We start from the raw sequence: 26,646 nt of genomic DNA on the forward strand, positions 1-26,646 counted from the left end.
ATGTAGATACAGTATAACAGTGAATCATGTTTCAGAGAAAGTCTAAATCTAACCCAAGTCCCATTTAAAAAATACTACGGTCATTTTAATTTTGGAATATGTGACAATTGATTTAAATTTGAGGAACACAGAATGAAGTCAATTCCACCCAAAAAAATCAAATGGAAATTCCAAAACACTACTCATACAACATTTTAAATCACATGTAAAAATGTAGCTGTACCATTAAATTTATAAAGTTTAATGGGAGGTCCAACCCAATTGTGGTAATACGTTCAACAATTTAATGCAGGAATTGATTTAAACTTGTCAAACACAGGAAGTTCATTAAACGTAAGCAGTAATGAGACTATTGTTTACTTTGTGAAGAGTTTGTGTCTTTTTTTGCTGATTTCCTGGAATGATCTAATTTATAATGAGAAAGTCTAGGGTTAGGAATAGTCACAGGATAGAGTGAGGGTTAGAAATACCATAACAAACAGTTGTCTTTCATATGGCTTAGTTAAGACAATGTGACTTCCAATTTAGGTGTAGCTTGAAAGTTTTATGTATGCTAGATGTTGGCTTCTAGCTGCTTCACTTCTATACAAAAATAAAGACAAAATGCACTAACACTGCATGTTACAGAAAAAAACATGTTGACACCAAAAGGGCACCACGAACTAAGGTGGAAAATGTTACACAATAAAGGTTTCTCCTTGTAAAACGATATAATGATTCTGTGTTTCAAAGTTTCCAAAATCCTAACAGAAACCTGGTTTGAGCCGAGAAAATGAAAAACAAAAACTTCATAAACGATTTTGGCTCCATCTGCTGGTGAAATGTAGCACTATCAATTTGACTTTTCTAGTAAATCCCTACTTATAGGATTTGATTTTTTTTAAAAGCGTCTCCTGCCATGCATGAACATGATAATTGTACTAAATTGATTAACTAAAGGGTAAAACAGAAGATTGTGTTACAATCTAAAAAAGGGGGAGTTAATTAAAAAAAAAACAAGTGTGCATAACCCTATTTCTAAAAAACGATCCTTTAATTCAGTTCATTATTTAATACAAACAACTGACGCAACCCTTTTAAACAATACTTGTAAAATGAACAGTCCGGACACTTAGGTACCCTGTGATTAACCATAATTTATTTTAGTCTATCGGTATCATACTTCAGGTCACTAAGGACTTCCAGAGTATTTTAAAGTCACAGGTCAAAGCATACTTCAGTTTTACTTTGGTGTTCAATTTTAAGGAAATACCCAAGCATGTAAGTATGATTCTTGTTGCAAAGCAGTATAATCATGATTTACAAGCTGAACGCTCTTACAGAAATTCTTTGCAGCTGGAGAAAGCTGAACATCTAAAACATACTCGCATCTTCGGAAGTTCCGAGTGAGCAGCTGTGTCAGCACATGTTGGCTGCAAAGGAGCAGGTTCAGCTGCTGAGGAACCTTGACACATTTCAAGAAAGCTCAGCAACTGAACCTTTGTGTTTTTTTTCTTTCATTCCATGTTGCAGTGTGGAATTAACCTTTACCGGTTTACCGGTTAATTTTATCTGCACACGGGTGTCTGCAACGGTAACAAGAATGAAAAATCAAGTATCTGACGGCGACGTACAGTATATTTACAAGAGCATGCAGCGTGCAAACCCTGAAAGAGATCAAACTACTGTGCAATGAAGGATGCATTTCCAGCCCTATATCCACCATTTGTACCACAGTGCCCATCAGAACAAGACTGCATGGTATGTCCTTTGGATTACAAAACGCAATGACAATGCAAGTGTTTACTGCAGATTTTAATTGCATTATGAACACAGCAAAACCAGCACTTCTCTGACTTGCAGTTCCTGCCCCATTACAATGTCGCACTCTCTCTAATCACATACATTTGTTTGAACAGCTAGCATATTTTAAAGCAAAATATGGTATAGAATGGATAACCTTTGTTTTCATTGCAGGGACAATCACAATATTTTTATACTAGTATGAGGAGTTTATAAAGAAGTGAAATCAAGTCATTTCAATATTTTGTGGGGAATAGCTGGAATCTTCAGAATATCTATTTTCAGATGGTTTACAAATTAGGAATAAACTAAACAAAACTCGATTCACTGGCTGCTATTTACAATATACCAAAAATGAAAAGGTAAAGAAAAATCCCATGCATGCGTTTTAAAACAATCACATTCCCAGTGAAACCTTCATAAAAGGGATATCTTGACATTACCACTTTGTAATTTTATTCAGATTTGTAAGACTTAAGTATTGATTTTTTTTCTTTTACATCATCCATCCATTTTTTTAACCACTTTATTCAGTTCAGGGTCATGGGGGAGCCACAGCCTGTCCGGGCAAGCAATGGGTGTAAGGCAGGGTACACCCAGGACTAGACGCCAGTCCATCGCCGCCCAGACACACACTCAAACCTACAGTAGGGCTGCAGCCTGTCCTGGCAAGCAATGGGTGTAAGGCAGGGTATACCCTGGACTAGTCGCCAGTCCTTCACACACAGACACTCACACACAGTTACAGCCAGTTTTCCCAGAAACCAATTAACCTACCAGTACACTGGGTACACGGGGGGAGGACAAACAACTCCAGTTCCGGAACTGAACTCAGGGACCCATTGCCCCTCTTTTATAAAAATGTTTGTGAAAATAATACTATACCACAAATTCTTTAAACTGTCCTCTCTGGGGAACACAGCGATTATTTTCAGTCTGGTTTAACATGATCTCATTTCTCTTAACAGCAGTGTGGAGCAATGGTTTGGGATCCGGACATGTCACTGGATGGTTGTAGGTTCAAATCCCAGGTGAGATGCAATCTGTTGCATCTTTGAGCGAAGTGCTTCTACCAAATTGTTCTAGTAAAATACCCAGATGTAAAAATGTGTGCAAACGTATGTTGCTTTGGATAAAAGCATAAGCCAAATAAATTAGCAATTCTTTGTGAAAGGTAACTAGGGACAAAAAGAAGTAACCAAAGACTTCACAAATTTGCTTTTCCTGAACAAAAACAAAGGGTGAGGAGGGGTTTATGGCTAACTTATAGTGTTGTAACTTTCATACCAGAAAAGGCAGAGATTTACCCAAACTACAGCCTTGCAAATATCCATGCCTACCTTATTCTAACATTTGGAAAAACTATCTAGTTCAGAACACCAAAGTAAATGTCTCGTGGTATGTATGATATGGCACCCATATCATAAAATCATCAAGAAACCAGGAAAAACCACAAACATGCTAAAAGAATTATAGTTAATTTTCAATTTCATTTAATTTTGTAGAGCGATGATCTTCAATGTGAAGCTATGGATACTCTGGTCCATGATTTCTGGACATTAGCTCCAAATTTGGAGGTTGGAAATTCAAGCAGATCTGTGTGTGGCTTTATGGAGTTTTTAGTACTGTTACAGTATACACGTCGAGCCCTGGGAACATTTGATTAGTGTACAGCATATACTGTTAAATGGAAATCAAGAAATGCTTCTTTGCATGAAAAGAACTCATGCAGTAAACTTTTTTATGCAAAGATCGGAATATTGTTTTTGGAAAACCTTATTGGAGATAAATCCACAGAACTTGGAAAGAGCTATTAAATAATAAATACAGTTAAATAAAAACGGGCAAAGGCCAGTACTCATTAACTGGTAGTCAAAAGGCTTTTCAAGGTTATGTGAAATTAAAACTGCGAGTTTCACAAACCGTTAATCTGAAAGCAATGATTTAATACAGTATTTGGAAGTACTCTGGAAAGTACTAGGCCTTCCTCATTATCTGGGAGAAATTTGAGCCGGGCAAAGCCTTCGTCTGTGGCTCCTCAGTGCAATCAAACTGACAGTTTGCAATAGCCATCCAGCACATTTCGAATCAGCCGGCTTGTGTGGAAGCAGCTGGCTGCTGTGCGTCTCGGCAGGTTGTGGGGAAGCAGCTGTAATCATCAGTGTGCGTCTTAAACAGTGTTTGCTTCGGGCGCTGCCATTCTGCCCAGCTCACTCCCACAGAGCTGCTCTCGCGAACACCCCAGGGACTCCACCGACAGGCTCTGACTGGACAGGATGCTGCTGAGGCTCTGCTCATGCCCTTCTCTGGGGTGGGCTTCGATCTCCACCTGCACCTCGATGTTGGTGCCCTCTCTGGAATGGCAATATAAATGAACGGGTTGGGAGCGTGAAAAAAAAAAGTCCTGCACACAGGTGTTAGCATTGGTGTTGGAGAGCCGAGTCAAACACGAATAGTCAAGTTTCAAAAGGGTGGATATGTAATCTAGAACAACTGGCCATAACAATTTAAAAAATACATATTAGGGTTATGCACCAGAACAATTAATCTTTAAATGTCTAGTAGATTATTTCACTTAACTAGAGATTTGGTCTTAAGAGAACATTATTGACAAATTAATTAATACAGGCTAGATGGCCTTTATTTGATCTATAATTTAAGAGATGCAGTGTGAAAAAAAGGCTTGTGTGGGAATAAGAGTAGGAATTTACAGCTGTTGCTTTATGCTGTAGGTTTCACCTATGAAAACATCCGTGGTCCAGCATTAAAACACCTGTGTTTAAAGCAAAGATGATGGTTACAAACTTGAACAATAAATAACGTAATGAAACAAGAACAATAATACACATGCAGTATGTGATCATCTCAGAACAGCATGTTTTAAGCCCTTAAACCCTTAAATATGGAACCTCACCTTAAGGAAGGGTCCTGTGTGTCACTGAACATACTTCCTGCCAGGGCTACGGTGCTCGCTGATTGGTTGTCTTGCTCTTTGCCACTCTCCCTGTCTGCGTGACTTCTGCTGGTGCTGGGGAGCATGCTCGCTTCATGGACACTGGCCTCGCTGACCGCTAGGTTGGGCTGACCAGACCAATGGTCACTGACTGCATCAGACAACAGAGAGATCTATTTGATGTTTATGAGGTCCCTTCGCAACGTTGAAATGCTTAGAAATACAACATTAAAGAAAACATTTAAAAACTGAGGTAGAATGTGGATTTCTATCCTCAATGTGCACATGCAGTAAACATTTTATTTGGAATTTGACATTTCCATTCACGCAACGCAGTTTTTTGTACATTATCTGAAGTTTGATTTTCCATGTTGTACTCCAGGTTTGCCTTACAGTGACTCCAGCAATTACTGCACCATCTGGTTAATCAGCTGGTTGTAAAAACAAGCAGTTACTTTGAGTGAAGACTGTTTCATTTCCTGCAGTTTCTTTAACTTTGGTTCTATAATGTTACATAACGCAGGGGAATTTCGACATCCAGTATATACGTAACCAATATGGTAAACTAGTAAGGATTCCAGGTTTTTTATCTAGGTAATCTGGGTCCGACTCCCAAAACAGGAGTGCAGTGTTCTCCTGTACTGTCTAGTACTTATGATTTTCACCCAGGTGGAATGGGTCTGACTCCCAGTATGGGAATGCAGTTTGTGGATGTATGGCACAGGCTACCCAGCCACGCGATTGAAGCCGATATTTTGGCTTCATTCAGGAAACAGACGAGACCCTACAACTACCAACTACCAAACAGGCTAGAAGGGTCGTATGTCCCCCTTAGTTTGAAGCCTGTGGTGCTGACATTGGGACTGACACTTACAGTTGGCTAAATCTTCCAGGTGAATTTTCCTTGGCTCCGGCTGATCCTTCTGACCCAAGCACCAGCCATTCCGACAGAGAGACATGGGGACGACTCCGTATACATACGTCATCATGAGTGGCACTCCAACTCCTGTAAGAGAACCACTGAAATCTTCATCCATCTTCAACGATTCTGATCCCACTTTATTCCATAGGAGACCTACAGGAACAGTTTTTCTGGAGGTTTTAGTACAGTATGCATGTCCAGCCCTGGAAACATTTTAGTGTACAGAATCAATGTAAAATGGAAATCAAGAAAGGCTTAAAAAGAACTCATGTGGTAAACCTTTTTATGCAAAGGTTTTAATACTGTTTGTTTTTTTGGAAAATAAATACATGGAGCTTTGAAAAAGCTATGAAATAATAAATGTTATAAATAATAAAAAATAAAATGAGCTAAGGTCTGTACTCATTAAATGGTTGTCCAACACTTTTCAACTTTATGCAAAATTAAAACTGAGAGTTTCACAAACCGTTAATCTGAAAGCAAAGGTTTAATAAGCATTTTGAAGAGTATGAAACCTTCCTTATTGTCTTGGAGAAATCCGAGTCTGGCAAACCCTTTTTTAGTAAAACTAAACTTTGCCAAACACTTTTTAACGTTTATGTGAAATTTTCACAAAATATAGACTGAAGGCGGGCACTCCTATTCCTGAAAGAAAACAGGAATCCCATCTTCAACTCTTCTGATCCCATTTTATTCCATTGGAGACTACAGTGTGAGGAAAAAAAACTATGGGAGTTGCATGTTTACTTTTGGAAATAATTTGTAAATTGGTATTCTGATATAATTACAGAATTATTTTTATTATTAGATATTATTACATATTATTACAATGCTCATGTTCTATGGGATCTCTAAAATAAATGTAAATTCTTACAGTTCTTAAATAAATGTAAATCTCATTTAAAAAAACATACAATATGTAAGTAACAAATATGCCAACAGATATACTATTTTCTCATCTAAAAAATCACATTTTGATGACAGTAGTTTACGTGGATCATTTATTAGTACTAAATTAGTATTAGATAATTTATTACCTAATTCACTTCAGTGCTTTTCAATTACTGTCAATACCAAAATCAAACTAAGGATTAATACACACTAAGGTGTGTCCTTAATTACCAGTCAGATAGCTCCACACTGTCAAACCACAATGAGAAAGAGTTTTTTTAATAAATGTACCTCTTGCATTGTTAATGGTATTAAATACAGCTTGATGTAGCTAATTCCTGCTTATTGGCCATACTGGTCCTCTATAACACATCTGTAAAGTTTCAACTCACAAATGTTTATGAATATTTGAACTGGGGAAAATCAATAGAGTAAGTATAGCCTTTGAGTATTGCTCTGTACTAGAAAAGGGGAGATATGGTATTCAGGAAAGTAAAATAATGTTGCCGGTACATTATTGCCAAGTACAGGCAGCATAACATTCAACAGGATTAGGCTTTGATAAAAGCCACATTCTTGACAGCTGTTTTGAAAACATCTTCTTGACATCATCGTTCTTGACAGTGTAATGAGAGAGTAAGGTAAATGGTCTCAAAGAAATATTCTCATGAAAACGCAATATCAATAGCAAGGCGACAGCTGCCACTGTACATCCAAGAATAAAAGTAATTTTCAGTCTTCACCTGATGAGGTTTTTTCTTATTTGGATGATATACAGTATAATGCCATACAAAAATGTTGGGATAGCAAAGTTAAAACCATTATTTTTGCTTTACAGTGAAGCAATTTTGTGATTGTGAGTTGTAAGATTGTATTTTGGCTACTTCCTTACATACATTCGATGGTATTCGAACAAAAACATACGTTGTGTTCAATCCAGTGATTTCAAGTGATCATAAGTGTTGGTTCACATTCATTATTCACTAAATTTCAAAGAGTTAAAGTACATATTTGGTTGCATGCCCTTTTATCAGAATAATTACTGTAAGTCATTTGTAATTTGGGTAAAATTCTAATTTCACAACTGTATACGTATTTTAAGTCCATTTATACAAATGCAGCCATTCAAACTGCGCGGTACAAACCCGTACCGCAAGCAACTACCCACAAGCCACCGCCGCGTACCGCGGTACGTGATTGGCTGGCCAAAATGACCGACAGGGGCACTCATGGTGCACTGGTCATTAGTGAAAAGATTTAATCATTTAATCTCTTTACTGTGCACGTTTTAATCCGCTTAGTATTGAATATTTATATGGAATTTTACAACTAAAGGGAAATTTTAGTAGTTGAGCATAAAAAGAAGACGAGCATAACGCATCTGATGGTCATAAACAATATTAATTTAGGAACATAAACATATTATGTAAACTGTATATGGCTGGTATTGGTATTTTAAAAGAAAAAATACACACCAATATTCCACTTTCTTCCTAAACATTTTAAGCATCAAAGTCTTACATGTGGTTATTTTAGAAAAGTTTTTACGAGCTCCTTCTGACCATATTAAGTTTAATATGTGAATATTTTCTAACCGCTTTATCCAGGACAGGTAACAGTTTCACCCCTCCCCCTTCCCACTGCCTGTCTGACTTTTTTTTTAACCCTTCTGTGCCCGAATTGCAGCGGGTGAGAAAAGAGAAAAAAGATAAACAGCGTACACAAAGATTCTAGGCTGACTACGAGGAAGAAAGATCACCCGTTTTTTGCACACAAAAAGTGCTTATTAACTATCGAAACCTGTTTTTATAGCTTTTAAAATCATGCAATGTCTAAGTTAAGCAGGAACACATCATATCTCATTATTGATTTCTTTTTTAAAAATTAAAAAATTCATTTGCCCAGCCGTTTATAATATTGTGGCATTTTTGGGTTCGGCAAGGATGGACACAGTGACTCGGACACTCGTTGAATGTAAAACGACGTTTTATTTTTGACACAGCCTGAAAGTAGTTAGTGTTGTACAGTGATAATAGACGTGGGTAATGTCATCCCCATTAAATAATGTGCTTATCGCACAAATCCTGCTAAACTAAAAATTAGACACAAGAAAAGTAGTGTCTGAATCGCTGTGGCTGTCCTCGATGAACCCGAAAATACTATAATTTATATCTCTAAATATCACCTATGGGGGTTGTTCGCACAACCTCATATTGAGCAGTATTTCTCGCATTGTGAAAGTACTGTATGTACACAGCGGTCCCACAGGGTGTAGGGCGCAAACCCACGTTAGCCCGAAAACGATACTTTGTTAATAATATGTTCCGTGTCGCATTAACATTGGAATGTTCCTTTTTACAAGTGTAAAAAGAGGTTATACACAACATGTGTCCTCTTTTAACTCTTTAGTTTACAGAGAAATTTCACCAGAGCCTCACAACATTGTCCAATAATACTCTTCTTGTATCTAATTTTTAGTTTAGCAGGATTTAAGCTACAGTATATGAATATAATTATATTGTTATTAATTTCTTTAGATACGCGATTCCATATTTTATTCCCTATTAATCAAATTCTAAAAATGTCAATATAGTGTCCATAATATTTGCTATTTTAGTTTTTCAAAGAAGCCTTTCAAAGGCTTGAGGCGTCTGTTAAATTGTCCCACTGGATAAATTGTTTGGAATTAAACCTGTTTTACAGCTCTCAAGCATACTGTAGCGGGCACTTTTCCTCCCCCTCTTCATTCTCAGAGTAGAATAGGAGAACAGACTGACAAATGTTTTATTAGAAAAAGAGATTCACAACGCAAAGCTGTGTCAGTCTTCTATGTAAAAAATCGGTTTGAACATCATGGGTGCTGTTTTTAATAAGCTGTCAGCTAAAGAATAGGAATTTTCCTGCTGTCAGCAATATTGTGTATATAGTTGACCTTTAATTAAATAATTAATTGCTTACACTTATATAGCACTTTTCTGGACACTCCACTCAATGCGCTTTACAGGTAATGGGGACTCCCCTCCACCACACCAATGTGCAGCATCCACCTGGATGATGCGACGGCAGCCATAGTGCGCCAGAATGCTCACCACACATCAGCTATCAGTGGGGAGGAGAGCAGAGTAATGAAGCCAATTTATAGATGGGGATTATTAGGAAGCCATGATTGGTAAGGGCCAATGGGAAATCTGGCCAGGACACCGGGGTTACACCCCTACTCTTTTCGAGTAGGGGTGCAGGGCGGACTGGAGGAAGACCGGTCCAAAAAGTACAATAAGTGGCTGCCTGCTTCTAGTGGACTGGAGTAACTACAAAAGTCGCAGCAGAGTTTAGCTGTGTCGTTTTTACGCCATTTTTTTTACCACCTTTACCTGAAAACAGGACATAAAGAAAGGGTTTCAGAAATCAAACAAAGCTTTATTCCCGTGCTTACAGGGTTCCAGTTAGTGCGTAATTACGCATCGATGAAACACCGGAGGTTTACAAAAAGAGAATTTGCTCACTGATAGTTTTATGTAGAGGTCTTTAAAATGTGTTTGGTTTGAAGGCTTTCTGTGTTTCCCTTGCGAAGATATGAACATAAGAATATTTGTGCGTGGTCAAAAAAATGGCGTAAAAACGACACAGCTAAACTCTGCTGTGACTTTTGTAGTTACTCCAGTCCACTTAAAGCAGGCAGCCACTTACTGTACTTTTTGGACCGGTCTTCCTCCAGTCCGCCCTGCACTCTATGTTTGGGCCGGTCGCTGGCATGTGCCCTGACCAATCTGGCTCCTGGCACACTCCTGGTCGACCACCTATAAGAAGTGTGCTACTGCTACTGATATAGAAATCCCTACATTACAAACTGTATATGGCTGGTATTGGTATTTAAAAAAAAAATACACACCAGTATTCCCTGTTGAGTGACCCTGGAGGCCATGGTTCAATTCCCCAGCTGGTAGGGCGTGAGCCCGAAAGCGCTACATTATTAATTCTATCTTCCGTGTCGCATTAACTAACTCTTCAGTTTATTCCACCAGACAGTACATGAATATAATTATATCGTTATTAATTTGTTTAGATACGCGATTCCATTATTATATTCCCTGTTAATCAAATTCTAAAAGTATTCTTTAGTTTAGGCCGATAATGAGCGAATTCATAGAAAAGGTTAAAACATTATCAGTTTTCACAAAGTATATAAACTTAATATGGTCAGAAGGAGCTCGTAAAAATGTTTCCAAAATAACCACATGTAAGACTTGGATGCTTAAAATGTTTAGGGAGAAAGTGCAATACTGGTGTGTATTTTTTCTTTAAAATACCAATACCAGCCATATACAGTTTGTAACGTAGGGATTTCTATATTTATGTCTCTATTTAGTGGTTACATTAGTGACAAAGGCTAAACTTTTAGCTTCAGTAATGCGTACACTATATGGTCGACATTACATAGATGTTTGTAATTATAATATAGTGTCGATAATATTTATTATCAGTAATAATATCAGTAGCAGTTGAAATTATTTGTTGTTATTAATAAATGACTTAGCTTCGAACATGTTGCGATATTTAGAAATATAAAAAATTTCAATATAGTGTCCATAATATTTGCTATGTTTATTTGTTAAAAGAAAACTCATGGCGACAGCAGGGCTTGAACTGCAGACCTCAGACATATGAGGCACAAGCTTAAGCCATCACGCCACAGACACAGTAATGTAGAATACTACTGTTTGTGCTACAGCATATGAATATAATCATATCATTATTAATTTGTTTAGATACGCGATTCCATATTATATTCCCTGTTAATCAAATTCTAAAAGTATGCTTTTGTTTAGGCCGATAATGAGCGAATTCACAGAAAAGGTTAAAACATTATCACTTTTCACAAAGTATATAAACTTAATATGGTCAGAAGGAGCTCGTAAAAATGTTTCCAAAATAACCACATGTAAGACTTTGATGCTTAAAATGTTTAGGGAGAAAGTGGAATACTGGTGTGTATTTTTTCTTTAAAATACCAATACCAGCCATATACAGTTTACATAATATGTTTATGTTCCTAAATTAATTAATTAATTAATTAATCGGAGATTCTCAAAACTTACTTTGTATGATTGGAAACGAAAACGTGATCGGATCAACGAAATGCTGTGGTGTTACTTTTTGTCAATGAAAAAATAAAGTCTTTTCGTTTACAAAGACGGTTACAAAGAAAGTGGACCAGGATAATACTTTGAGCTTACAGCTTGTCCAAGGTTATTCATTATTAATACTATTAGTAATATCTTTGGTAAAGACTTTGATGCATAAAATATTTCTGCATAATTAAAATATTTATGGTAGGTTGTATACTTTTGTCCAACTGAGCAATCTTGCTTTTATAAAATATACCAACTTTTAATGTTTAATGATTAACATGCTGTAATACACAGTTTAAAATTAAATGTCTAAAGAGTATACAACTTAAATTCTTAATTGAATAAAGACTGTCCCTCAGTAGTGATCAGGTTTTGAAACCGGGTGTTTTCTGGTGACAGCTCAAATGCTGTACATGAAAGGTTAAGCTTTTTTAGCTCCACGTGGCGATTTTGTACCGCAGCGTCCCTCGCTCGTTTTGAATGGCTGCATCTGTACTATTAGGTGACAATACTGTTGCGCCTGTACAACTAAATCAAGTCAAGCCTTTCATATTTGAATGAATAAAGAAATAACACATTTTAGTTATGTTTTATTGAGCTCCACAACTTAACTGTCTCAACACAGAGATAATATTGTTAACTCAATAAGTGTCCACATTTTTAATACAATTGCATATAACATAATACAGAATTACTAATGGATTCATCTGAAATACTGTTTAAGCCATTATATATTCACAGACTATATGACTAATTTGTGAATAGTAACTTATGGTATAATGTTACTATAATATGTCATGTCATGTCATTTGCCAAACCGCTTTATACCATATGGTGTCGCGGGAAGCCGGAGCCTACCCGGCAACGAGCACAAGGCAGGGTACACCCTGGACAGGACACCAGTCCATCACAGGGCAAGTGCAAGCCAATCATACATGGGGACAATTTGGAGGCCACGGTAAAGGCAGAGGGGGGAAACATGGCCCGGACACCGGGATAACTGCTTCATAATATCTACTATAAAAATTATACAACAAGCAGAAGAGTATCTGGTAGCCTAGCCTCACATTGGGCCAAAAGCAGAAAACTGATTTAAAAACACATGTGCTGAACAGATGAACATTTATACTGTGTTTAGGGATATTCTAATGGTTAATAATGAAGAGAGCTGTATACAGTAAATCAGGTAATAAGGCATACATCAAAAGCTGTCAGACATCGCCTTGGCAACATGAATCTAAAATGCCCAGAACTGGAGACAAGAAGATATGAATTACTTCTCTCTTACCTACAGTCACAGCTGCAATAACTGGAGAAACAAACACTGACATGACAACCCCACTGGCTACAGTCAGGTACTGTTTACTTCCTGAGATATTGTTTTTCTTACATCGACTGTGGACCTGAAAATTTGACAAAAACAGAGTAAAAATGTTATAAGTGGGTTGTTTTGCGTTTGAGGAGACAGCATTTTCTGAAAATAATACTGAAAGATTCTGTTATAACACACAAGACTGTAGTTTTTAACCAATTTTCAGAAAGGGGAATAACAGCTTTTAATTCAATGTAATCTTCTCTCACACTATACCGCACTATATGTTTATATATGTTCTTGACCATTTTTTTTTACCATATATAATTCATACTTTATCCTTAGGATGTTACCTATTTATCTTTACTAACACATTCCCTAAAGATTGTATTCTACACTTTTATGGTTACTCTGAAAAAAGGCCAGAAAATCTACAGCTGGGTTATGTTTTTCTCTTTCACACACAATTTTAATCATGTGACAAATATATAAAAAATGATCATTTCATGCATTTTTTCAACAATATTTAAGGCCAATTAAAGGTCAAGATAATCAAAAAACACCTTTAGAATAAAATTGTAATCTTAAAAACTTTAGTTGCATGAACATGAAATTTAGAAAATCCTTACAATATTGATATACTGTATCAATGAAAACCTCAGCCTGATAAAGTTATATAAGAAGACATTTAAGTAATATTATTACATAATTCTCAAATGAGATGAAGGAGGAACACAGCTAATGTTTACATTATGACTAGAAATCGAAATTATGTTTTTGACAAATCCAAATCCAAATGCAAGTTAAGATTTTGCCAAATGTAGAAATTTTTCAATTTAACAATATATCAAAATATAAACCAGTGCTGAAAATTTCTGGAGTGTTCGACAACTGCTTAAAAGTGCCGTTGGATTCTGAATACTTTGAATTCGATCCCCTTATAATCTCCTCTAATTACTAAAGAAATTCAGTTCCTTTAACGCCATAATGACGCCTGGAATTAATCTGGTTATTCTTTGATCTATTTCCTCGGTTTCAATGTCCCTTTTATAATGTTGTGACCAGAACGATATGGAACATTCTAAGTGAAAGCTTGACTTCTTCAGCCTGAACCTGCCTTTACTGCCTCAAGATCCCTAATTAAATAAGCATTGTAAGAATACAGATGTAACAGGTCCAGCACCTATATCACTCTGCACCTTACAACTGGCAACCCACTGAAGCTCAGCAGGTGTGAGCCTGGTCAGTACCTGGATGTGAGACCTCCTGGGAGAGCTATGGTTGCTGATGAAAGAGGTGTTAATGGGACCAGCAGGGGTGCTCAGCCTGTGATCTGTCTGGGTCCTAATACCCCGGTATAGTGATGGGGACACTGTACTGAAAAAAAGTTGCCATCCTTCTCTTGGAGCATTTCATGAAAATAATAGGGGTGTTACCCAAATGTCCTGGCAAAAGTTCCCCCCTAACTTTACTAGTCATGGCCTCCTAATAATCCCCATCTATAAACTGGCTTCATTACTCTGTTCTCCTCTGCACTGATAGCTGATGTTTGGTGAGTGTAGTGGCACATCACCCAGGTGGGTGCTAAACATTGGTGGTGGTGGAGGGGAGTCCCCATTATCTCTAAAGCACTTTGAATGGAGTGTCCAGAAAAGCTTTAATTATGTGTAAGGATTTATTTTATTATTTAATCATTCATATCCTCTGTTTTTTTTATTTTAGGCTACAGTTTTCCTCTCTCTCCTTTTTTTACTTGCTTTTGCTAGCAATGTGTAAAGAGACATTTTCTTTATGTGGGTCCTGCTCCTTTAACATAATCTAATTAAGTGGTTCTTAATATTCCCTATATTTAATTTATTGATTTAATCATCCATTTGGGCCACTGTTTTCTAGTCTTTTATATGGTTATTCCTGGGTGTTTTCATCCACTCTCTTCTGATTCCATGCTTACACATTTGAAGACCTTTGGTCCTTTCAAACTAATATTTTCTAGTGTGTGCATAGCTTTGACTATTCCTACCTTTTTACAAATATTGACTACTGGCACAAAAAGGTGTCATGTTAATGTCTCTGCAAAACACTTTACCAATATGTTAAAACGCTAACAAAAAGGACAAAATTTAAAGCCAATCAGTTTGGAAATAGCAATTTGTTCTTCATCTCCTGTGAGTCCTGTATGACACAGGGGAATGAGAAAGGACAGTCCTGTGTCCACAATCTGCAAGTGAGGCACATATCTCACTGGCATCACAGGAAGACAGCAGGTGCCCAGAGGCTCTCAAGATCTCCTCTTTATTACAAGTCGAGAAAACCCTGGCACACTGCTCCCAAACCTGTGGCCCTGCGCCACAAAAAACTCAGAACTCAGGTCAAAGATCAACTGCCTTAATTATGCTGAAACACCTGGCAACACCAAAAAGTAAAATTTTCTTAAAGAAATATGATTTAAAGAGATGGGAGAATGGTTGCATTGTATTCTAAAAATAACATTTCAAATGTCCAAATGTGATTTTTTAGGAAATCCTCAAGTTTTGTTTTTATATTCTGCTGTACAAATGGACTATCAAATGGTAGTAAAAAGTAAATTTGAAACGGTGCAGAAAGAACTTGCAGCATGAACTTTGCTTCTTGCTTAGTCTTATTTCAGGACTCGCCACACTAAGCCAAGGATGTTTCTCTTCTCCCGGCACTTGATTACTTGTCCATTCTGAAATATCGTACTGCTGATTGTCACTTGTTTGCCTCAAAACTGAGGAACCAGAAAAACTCAACTATTACTAACTGTCACCACCATATTGGTAATCCTAGTTTACAATTTTTCCAGCCTCATGTTGCATTAAAGCACAGGAAGAGAAGAAAAAAATGGTCATTTCAAATAAATACAGGACGGTACACTGCAGTTTTGGCTGTATGGTCAGGTAGTTGAAATGTTCTTTCACTGAGGATGTTTGGGATATACCACTATTTTTGTATTTTCCATTTTGTTTTATGTTATACTATATATACTGTATAAACCAGTACTTAAGTGTTTCTAGGATTTTAACTGGAATTTTTGGGTTCAAGATAGGGTGGGTTGGGATGGGTTCATGTCACCTTATTTGAAGGATATCACCTCGTACAGCACTGGACGTCATACTGGAGCGTTTGTTTGGAATTATTGCTCCAGAGGAAAGAGTGCCAATTGGTCCACCAATACCCCTTCCAGCAGCAAACTGGGTTTCTTTAAGGGTCTCCCCTCCTAGTATTAACCTGGACTAGCCACCCTTAACTTCTGAGAGCTGGCAAATACTGATACTCATTAGGAAGCCCTTTGTGAAAAGCATAGCAAATAACAGAGCAATACCTTCCGTCCCATGTAGATTGGTATCCCGACTATGATTACTGGGATTGCAATGCCGGCGATGAGAGAAATTACCACTGGAGCTCCCAGGAGCATGCCCACCTGCCAAAGTACCTTCCTTGTTTGAGACCAGGGTTTCTTCCCCCAGAATGTGCAACCAGAGGGACTGGAAAAGAGGATGGAGGAGATTGTGAATATACTGCATACAGTATTAATGTAGGAGATTAGCACTTAATGCCATGAAAGCTACCGCACAGACAAAGAATAATATGAAATCAACTGAGCATAAAGAACATGACCTTTTTGTGCAACAAACTTGCTGGCTGACTTTATCAATTGGATGTTTACTAAAAAAAAAACGGTCATATAATCTCACCCCAGATCACCACCATTACTGTACAGAGATTTACTTTCTCCCTCAGCTCCTTTCCAATTCTGCCTTCTGCCTTCTACAGACTGATTAAGGTCATTCATAAACCACTGAGATAAAGTTATTATAGCTCAAAGATAACCATTTGGAGATCTAAGGATATATCTTTGTAAAGGAGTCCCTGCAGTGATCTGTCCTGGTATCATTAATACGGCGTTATTCATCATTCCTAAAAACACCAGAAAACCCACAGTGGGAGACCATTTTAACTCCAGTCCTAAGGGGTCAGAGTGATAGACTTCTTCAAAGTGCTTTATAAAACTAAGACATCAGTTTAGATCTTCTTCATTGAAAAAACACAGTGCTGTAAGCTAATGCTGGACAAACAATGGCATTCACATGACTGCAAGCAGTCAGAGAGAACAGATGGATTTTTGCTAGCATGGAAAGTGGCCCAGTGATACTATACAGTATGCAATGGACCCCAACTGACTCACATAACAGTGCAAATAATGGGGCAAAAAAGGGAGATCTGTTATCTGAAATAGCATATGTATATTTATTTTCTTCCAACTATATTTATGATATTTATTTAGGAACAACAGAAAAGATACAGAACTGTAATTTTTAAAAAAATTGCCTGTAATTGACTATTGCAAGTGCATTATACACACAATGTGCTTTTTTTGTTGTATGAAAGGGACGTTTCCCTTATCCGAGGTTAAAGCCATACTTTAAAAAAAAAATATTGCTAGCTTATTGTGAGATTTTCATCACTTGAAAACTAACACAAGCATACATTTCAACTGTATGTGTTAACGTGAACTTTTCAAATGTACCTCGTGGTTACAGACAAAAAAATCTGTTCAAAGTAGAGCAAGACAGGTCATACATCAGCGTACACAGAAATGATCTTTTAATATCTTAATTCAAATTTCTAACCAAGAATAATGCATCATATTTTATTTACAGAAACCAATTTTTGATTTTATTATCAATCAAGTACTATTACAAAGTCGAATCATATTTAGTCCGACCAAAACAAACAGAAATGAGGCCAAACTAATTTTAACACTTACTGTATGTATTTTAAAAATCAACAGGGATGTAAATATATGATCATTTTGGGGAGCTTGGGTCCCTGGCAGAGCTTTATGTCTCCCAGGAACAAAACCTCGTCAGAACTGCTTGATGTCAGTAGATCAAGAACCCAGACAAGAATGACAAGGATTTAAGGTCCTCTGTTTAAAGCAAGCTGATATGCCGTATTTGGTTCTCAAGAGAGAGAGCTCCAAAAGCATTAAGTATTACATGATGGCATTTTCCCTTTACAGAGTCTGTTCTAACTTTTAGCCAGATGTTATGACCCCAAGTGTCTAGGGGCAAAGGGGTGTAACATTTAGTTTTTGGATGCAGGTGGGTTCCCAACAACCTAAACTAACCCAATACACAAGAGTTCACACAAATACACAAGTGAACTATGAATACAAACGAGAGTAGACACAAGTTACCGGGTACAAAAGAACACAGAAGTTGAACAGATAACAAGTTTGGGCAAGGTAATGGCAAAATAAACGATAAACACATACAAACGAAAGTACAAAGAGACGAACAGAAACCAACAAAAGCCGAAGCTATACGAAAATACACACACACAAAGCAAAACAACAAACCAACAAAGCCGAAGCAAAAACCAAAAGCAAAATGAAGCAAAGCAAAACCAAGCGGGACCGAAGTCAAACGAAAGGCCCCTTCATTCAGAAAACCTCCAAGTTAAATACTGAATAAGCTGAGTTCTGACTGGTCGAGACTGGTCATTGATTGACAATGATGTCACAACGGCAAAGTTGGATGAATTAATGAACCAATGGGAAGGGAGAACAACCAAAGTCAGGAAGTGTGGAACATAAAACAAACACATGGACCACACTGGGACGTAACACCAGAAGATCAGCATTTCTGAGAAACACGTGAAGAAATAAATATTACATTTTATTATATAAATAACACTTAGACAGAAGTTTGAAAACTGATCTGGATGATCATTGTATCTGAATGCTAAAATAATATGTAAAAATTGTAATTACAAAGATTTATTTTTCCTCCCACTGCATTCTAATTTTCATTTTAGTTGCAAAACACCCTGAGTTGTGCACATGAAAGTACAATTAATAACTTGCAGACAACAGTTGTGCACACCAGTCATAAGCCTGCAAACAACTGCAACAACAGCGCATGTAGTTGTCATACAGTGGACCTTTTTATTCTGTAGACCTTTTTATTCTCTGACGATGCACTTATTACTCCACAACATTCAAAACAGTTACATTTCTTCTGTCTATTTTTGTTCAAACTGTACCACTCTGCTTGCACTGCTTTTAAGATGCTCCCCAAAAAGACACCAACTCAATTCTGGAAGTGTAATTGTGCTTCAGATGTGATCACAAAAAGCATTACTTCAAAGCAGTGTTGTCTGGTACTAATACAGTACATACTGTACACTGCTAAAAGTTGTGTATGCATTGAAATACCTGAGGTAGTGCACGTCAGTGATCTCTTTCATGCAAAGCCAGCAGAACTGGCAGGCACACACTGTGCAGTTCATTCTGTTACAGCTTCCATCATTCGTCTTCATGATGTACGCTCCACACCGTGGGCAGGCTTTGATCTCTTCAACCTCTGCAACAACAGAGTTGTGACAGTCAGACCAGTATAACAAAGCAAGGCGCTATGAAGTGCGACATCAATATACTCTACGTTGAAAACTGATTCGTTGTAGGGACAGCAACTGCACCTATGAAACAGCATATTTTCTCTGAATTTACAGTTATCACCTTTACAGCACAAGATTAATGATAAGTACAGGGTGCTTTTGATAATATGCACCCTGAATGTTTGCACTTGAGATAAATTATTTTGTTGACTGCAGAACAAGGCTGGGTTTTTTTTTATTTATTGGGATGTGGCTAATACATTCTAGGGGGAGGGCTTTGCATGCTGGGGTGGGTGGTCCCATCGAAGCATTTTTTAAACTCAGAAGGTAGGCAGACCTGCTGCAGAAAAACTCTGACTCCTCTTTTTTGCTTTTTGCTCTTTCTCATACCACAATGCAGTACTATTCAACCACTGTGCCACAGCAAAGTGGCGTGCCTTCAGACATTAGAAGATGTGCTGCTTGCCTGCTTCCTTTGTTTGGAGGTAGCGTCTTGATCATTAATTGACAATGATTTTATCCCTTAATGGTGTTAATGGTTGTCTCTGCTTAAATTACACTGCCTGTCCAAGGAACCTCATATTGTAGATACAGGTGTCTGTATTCTAAAATAATGAGAACTACTGTTACTGCACACAGACAGAGGCCACTCAACTAACTGTGTTGTTTGTTAAGGTAATTATGTGCATGTTACCACAGCAAAGGGTTCAACACTTACGCAATCATGACGTTTCCATTTTTCTTTCATATTAATTATTTTTTTAATATACAGTATGGAGTTGAGTCAGGGTGAAGTGCTAGTTCCACATGCCATGACAGCAAGCTTTAAAGCAAACAAAGATATCTAGATATCACTGCTGCTGTACTGTACATGCACTGCAATACCTACTTTATCTAGCCAATTTTAGCCATACCAGTGCCTGGAGAGAGGGACATCCCTTTTTAAAATGATGATCGCTAATTAACAAAGGTATTTTCAGACCCCTAGCACACAACAATAATTAACACATTTTTATTTAACACACAACAAAAAAATTAAATAAAAAATTAATAGAAAAAAAGGGGGCATTCACTTCACCCTGCCTCATTCCAGCAAAGGGCTTTGTAACCTCAGATCACACAGAACAGATTCACGAGCTACAGGCTGCAGGCTGTACAAGTCATCTATCAAAATGCTACTGCACAGTACATGACATGACATGACATTCCCCCCTAAGAAATAAGGACAAGTGTCTCTGAGAAGCCTATGACAAGTTTCATCGTTTAAAATCCACGACACGCCGCAGGGGTAGTCACAACACGTTAGTCTCGTGGCTCGTTTCCCGCCACAACGGTAACGGAAAACGGAAAGTACCGCTGCCCGGTTCCTCGCTGAAGATGAGCAGGGTTGAAGCGCTGTTGTTCCCAGAGGTGTTGCGGGCCCTCTGCCGACGGGCCTGGTCGCACGTCTGGTCGGGGTGCCACAGCTGCCTGCAGTGGTAGCAGAACTCCGTGTCACAGCCCTCCCGGCCGCAGCTCAGCTTGGGACACTCGGCACACCCGTAGGCGATCACTGCGTAACTGAGACACACACACAGGCCACTAAGAACGCAGGAAAACCACTGGAAACATCCTTTAAAACATCCTTCCACCCGGTGATCTTCCATTTATATATGCTGGGTAAGCCTGACAGTTATTAAATTGATTGCAAAGTGGAATTTAAATTAAAGTTTAATTAGATTAATTTAAAATTGAATTGAGTTAGAGAAAGAACAAGAAGAATATGGTGGTGAGGAAGGATGAAAATAAGGAGCATAAGCAGAGGCACAGAGCATGTGAATAGAAGAAGAGGCGGTCAATCGCTTCATTGCTTTTGTCAAGATTTTAGCAGCTCATAGATCCGAATCCCTCATCAAATGAATGATTCGAGTGAAATGGCAAATATAGCACAACTTGAGAAAGCTGAAAACAGCTACAGGCTTTGTGAATTTTGAATTAAGAGGACTGTAGTAGTTTCCTGCTTTAGGATGGCCATTTTGGGCCTTTACAACAAAGTTTCAGGGTGGATCCTGATGTTCCTGGGAGGGGTTCCCATGGTACAAACACTCTTCAGGACCAGATAAAAACAAGTGTCCTTGGAGCTCAATCCACATAGCAACAATAGCTTGGGATAAGAACCCCATTTACCCAGCCTAAACACAACACATAAACACATACAAAAAGACCGTACATTACCACCACCAACCGCCTACCAGTCTACTGATGATGGTCTGCTCTAAAATAGACTCCTCTTACATACAAACAGGAAGAATCCCACAGTAATCTGCACAGCACTGTGATACCACTCTAAAAATGTGCTGAAGTTGTTCGCTTTACATAGAAGCATAACACTGTGAAAACAATTAATCTGTCCTATGAAAGTCTTCCATCCATTTTCCAACCGCTTCTTCCAATTCAGGGTCAAGGGGAAGCTGGAGTCTATCCCAGTAAGCTATGGGCACGCGTCAGGGTACAGCCTGGACAAGTCACCAGTCTTTCGCAGGGCAGATTTGTCCAGTGAATGTTCAGAACATAAAATAAAAGCTTATGATATTTTAAGGCTGGCCTAATTAATGTAAGATTAAAACAACAGTAGCTATAAGTAATGTATTCATTGTATCTCATGTTTTCAAAAGAACATGGTAAAATAATCAAGTATTCAAGAGTGGAATACTCATATATTTACTGGAAAATAAATCACATTGGGGCTTCAAGGTGGCAAATCAACAGATGAGTTGTTTAGATTGTGTGTCCACATTAGCATCAAAACACATGGTTTGGTCAGGTCAGTAGGTTTAAGAGTGTGAGTGCAATAGAGAAACAGGTTTACATTGGAAGATCAAAGTAGCAGGGTAATACTACAGAGAAGCACTACTACTTTCACCGAGAAAAACAGTGTAGAGTCTTTCAAAATGTTTTCAAGAACAATTTATGCTAGAAAATGAATTTGCCATGGCAGATAATCAGAAATAACAAACGAGAGTCACAGAACAAATAAAACAATGCATGAAAATAGAACAAAGCAGATGTTACACACTTTTCATGAGAAACATGTCAGTTACAGTTATGGTTCACCATGCATGAGGAAAGGCACAGCATCAACTGCTACTCACTGAGAAAAAACATAACAGATCCCAAAAATAAAGCACAGACACCAGTTCTCCGAAACTCCACTGAGCAAAGGCTGTGAAAAAATATCCTAAAAGACTTACTCCTGAAAGACTTACTTGACACCCTCCACATTTACTCCACTTTTGGTCTGTCAGAAAAAGAAATGCAGAAATTGAACATCTTTTTTATGAATCCATCCAAAAAAACGGCACTGATATCCCAATTTATTTTCCGCAACGGTTTCAAGTTTAGGGCACAATAAAAACCATCTCCAGGCCCCAGAGCTCCCAGGACTGACTTCTGCTCTTAATCCTCTACAGTGCCGCCGACCAGCGGCTCCTGCTCACCTGCAGTCGGGCGCTGGGCACCAGCGGGTGTCCGGGTCAGCCGCCAGGAACCTCCGCAGCTGGTACTCCTCAAACCGCTCCAGCAGGGCCTGGTCGTCCAGAATGGTGCGGACGTCGGGGGCGGCCAGGATCTCGGGGCACTGCGGGCAGGCGATGCAGACCCGACTCTCCGTGATCTCGATGCGCAGGTACTGCCGCAGGCAGTCAGAGCAGGCGCGGTGGGGGCAGGAGGAGAGCCGTGGAAAGTGGCATCGTGGTTGGCTGAGAAGGCACAGGGGGCACTCCAAGTGGTCCAGCAGCTGCTCGTGACTGGAAGAGGCTGAGGAGAGGCCGGTCCCTCCTGTATGACCGCCACCGCCTCCCCCTCCTCCTTCTCCAACAACACCCTGGTCCTAGAACAAACGCACAGGTCCGTGAACATGAGTGAAAGCATTTCTAACACGTGTTACCTTGGGGCACAGACTGCATCCTTCACTCCTCTACTAGTATTGGTTGCTTTCAAAAGTATACCTAGACAGCACCAATAGTTTTCCAGTACCACCCTGTCAAATGTGTTCATTCAATTTACTGAGAGATTCAGATCTTTGCTGCTAGCCACACTGCTCTGTCTTAGAAGCCGATTTGCCCTTCTTCTCATGAGATAAATTCACATTGACAGAATGGCTTAGAAAAAAATATGCAGCAAGTAAAAGTTAATTCCACGCTGAGAAGCAAAATGAGCTTCCCGGAGCTCAGTTGAAAATGTGTTCTCTTCACATACTATTCAGCATGTGACCAACCTGTACTTGTACCTTTGTGGTCCACATGCTGACATACAATTGCTACCCAATTTCTATTATTAGAAAAATACAATATACAGTAACATCTCGAATACAGTCAAGTGCCAGGTAAATAAATCTTGTATTATTGCCACATTAAGTTCGTTGGGAAGGAGTGAAAGGGAGAAACTAATTAGTACTAGGTAAAGATTTCGGTGGCGTGCTTACAAACCATTAATACTCTTATCACCATTTACAGAATGTCTTTTGCAATGGAACAGGACAAAATAGATAATAAACTGAAGATACAGTAAGTGAAGAGTAATAGAAACTGGAGTCATGTGAACAGCTGCAGAAGCTACAGGAACAACTCAGATTCAATACAATAATAATATAATAATTGCTTACACTTATATAGCGCTTTTCTGGACACTCCACTCAAAGCACTTTACAGGTAATGGGGTCTCCCCTCCACCACCACCAATGTGCAGCATCCACCTGGATGATGCGACGGCAGCCATAGTGAGCCAGAACGCTCACCACACATCAGCTATCAGTGGGAAGGAGACCAGAGTAATGAAGCCAATTCATAGATGGGGATTATTAGGAGGCCATGATTGGTAAGGGCCAATGGGAAATTTGGCCAGGAGGCCGGGGTTACACCCCTACTCTTTTCGAGAAACGCCCTGGGATTTTTAATGACCACAGAGAGTCAGGACCTCGGTTTTACGTCTCATCCGAAGGACGGCGCCTGTTTACAGTATAGTGTCCCCGTCACTATACTGGGGCATTAGGACCCACATGGACCGCAGGGTGAGCGCCCCCTGCTGGCCCCACTAACACCTCTTCCAGCAGCAACCTTAGTTTTTCCCAGGAGGTCTCCCATCCAGGTACTGACCAGGCTCACACCTGCTTAGCTTCAGTGGGTTGCCAGTTGTGAGTTGCAGGAGTTGCAGGAGTTGATATGGCTGCTGCTCCTGAATAAGTGGAAACTCAGTTAAGAGACACTCGTAGTTTGTGCTACATGCTCCGAAAGGAATGGAGCAGAGGCTCTCTATATTGTATGGTTCCCCTACCAGGTCTCCATGCTCGCTTGGTGTCAGGGTGATGGCGATCTCCTCCCTGCCCTTGGACGAATCTCTCTCTTCTCTGCCTGGAGGCCGGTCTGGCCTGGAGTCGGATTTGGGCTTCCGGCTGAAGAAGCTGAAGAAGCTGAGATGCTGATGTTGCTTGGGCCTCTTCATGATCTAGTAGAAGTTCATCAAGCTGAACTGACATGAGCACAATGCAGGGAGGGGTTTGAGGGATGAGGTGGAGGGGTAAATTTATGCGTCTGTAACTGGAGGTGGATTTTACAGCATTTCACGGCTTGTATTCTGCTGCTGTGAGGGCAGGCATCTTGAATGCAGCTAATGCACGAGCAGGAGAATGTCCAAGAATGAGGTAATTCTTGATCGAGGACATTGCTTATTCATTTCAGCAGGTCTTTGCTTTCTTCTTCCTAATAAACAGCAGCTTGCGCAACCTTATGCATTATCACCTGTGTCGGTGCATGACCTGTAAACCAAAAGATACAGATATATTTTGAAAAACAAGAAATGTCAAGCAAAAATATGTATTTATTTTTTTTCCTGCTACTGTTAAAAGATCCTAAACACAATACAAAAAGAACAATACACGTCAAGGAATTCTAAAATTATAAACTGGTGTTTCTGACAACAATAATTGGTGTATATAATGAAATTTTACTTAATTTGAACTTCTTTATGTTTTTAGGATTACTTAGCTTACAATATAAAACTTATTAAATTGTATTTGAGTATATGTTTTAAAGACATTAATTTGACAGCAGCTTCTCTATTTTTTTTCTCAAAATAGGTTTGGAGAAAATGGAATAGTCTGTTTACTTTGAACCTCCTGATTTTTGACCCAAGTTCTACATGGCCCAAAGCAAGCTATCTTGAGAGGGGGGTTCAGTGAAACATGTTCAGTGCAAAAAGCAGTGAAAGGGTGTAGATTAATACAAGATGGAGACCTGCCATCCTCAGTCTGCTGACCAATTGTGAAGGAAGCATCAGCTTCAATGGGCAGCTTGCAATGGGCACAAGGCAGGGTAACCCTGGAGAGGACATACTTCCATTACAGGGCACACACAGATACAGACACGCACACAATCACACCAAGGCCAGTTTTCCCAGAAGCCAATTAACCTACAAGTATGTCTTTGGACTGCTGGAGGAAACTGGAGCACACAGAGAAACCCCTTGTGAACATGGGGAGAACATACCAACCCCACAAAGAGAGCACCCGAGGTCTGGAACTGAATCCCAGGGCCCCAGTACTACAAGAGAGCAAAGTTTATCACCGCTCCACTGTGCCACCCCAGCACAAGCCCATCAGATGTAATTAACCATTCAAACTTTTACTGGAAAACAATTTCATTGGTAAAGATTCAAGGATTATATGTGGACAATTCACAATCATATGACTGATTGTATATGAATAAATACAGTATCTGATATGCTTAATATCTGCAGTGTGACAAGGATATTTGCTTTGCTTTACTGTATATACGGTACATTCCAACTTTGGTAACATTTTCCCATACAAAAATTAAAACATTCACCTACACCTTTTTGTTTTCATGCCAAAAACATTATCTGTCTTAAGAATAAATACCTGAATACCAAATATCTTGAAAACAAGGTTTATATTAGGATTTCTATAATAAACCTTTATGTCTCATATTATTCATTCTTCTAGAGAAGGTTATGTCCAAACATACAAAATGAGCCATTGATCGATGAAAAGTACAATCAATATGAATGTCCAAATAAAGATTCATGTTGTTTTGGAAAAAAAAAACATTTTAAAATGAACTAAATGAACTAACAAAACACAGGAGAATCACAGCTTCTTAGAAAAAAAAGCCAAATTCAGGTGTTCTGGTTTATTGTATTTTCCTATTATGCTCCATTAACGGACATGTACAGTGGGGAT

General features: G+C 38.7%; 1 protein-coding gene across 2 annotated transcripts; it reads right to left on the reverse strand.

The window, feature by feature from the left end:
* Window positions 1-1,779: 1,779 nt before the first annotated feature.
* On the reverse strand, window positions 1,780-25,205 carry LOC148840007 (E3 ubiquitin-protein ligase RNF19A). 2 transcript variants are annotated; one of them, XM_088907875.1, is made up of 9 exons: window positions 24,723-25,205; window positions 22,889-23,280; window positions 20,767-20,972; window positions 19,231-19,378; window positions 16,333-16,495; window positions 12,966-13,080; window positions 5,610-5,741; window positions 4,697-4,886; window positions 1,780-4,136 (listed from the first exon to the last, which is right to left on the reverse strand). In XM_088907875.1, exons 1-9 carry the CDS (start codon window positions 24,888-24,890, stop codon window positions 3,953-3,955), a joined length of 1,698 nt encoding a protein of 565 aa, XP_088764001.1. In that variant the 5' UTR covers window positions 24,891-25,205; the 3' UTR covers window positions 1,780-3,952. The 2 variants fall into 2 exon arrangements, with proteins under 2 accessions (XP_088764001.1, XP_088764009.1); XM_088907883.1 differs by having other exon boundaries at window positions 1,786-4,136; window positions 5,610-5,810.
* Between the last annotated feature and the right edge of the window lie 1,441 nt (window positions 25,206-26,646).

Source organism: Atractosteus spatula, chromosome 2 (assembly GCF_055471065.1).
Source record: "Atractosteus spatula isolate fAtrSpa1 chromosome 2, fAtrSpa1.hap1, whole genome shotgun sequence".
Taxonomy (NCBI): domain Eukaryota; kingdom Metazoa; phylum Chordata; class Actinopteri; order Semionotiformes; family Lepisosteidae; genus Atractosteus; species Atractosteus spatula.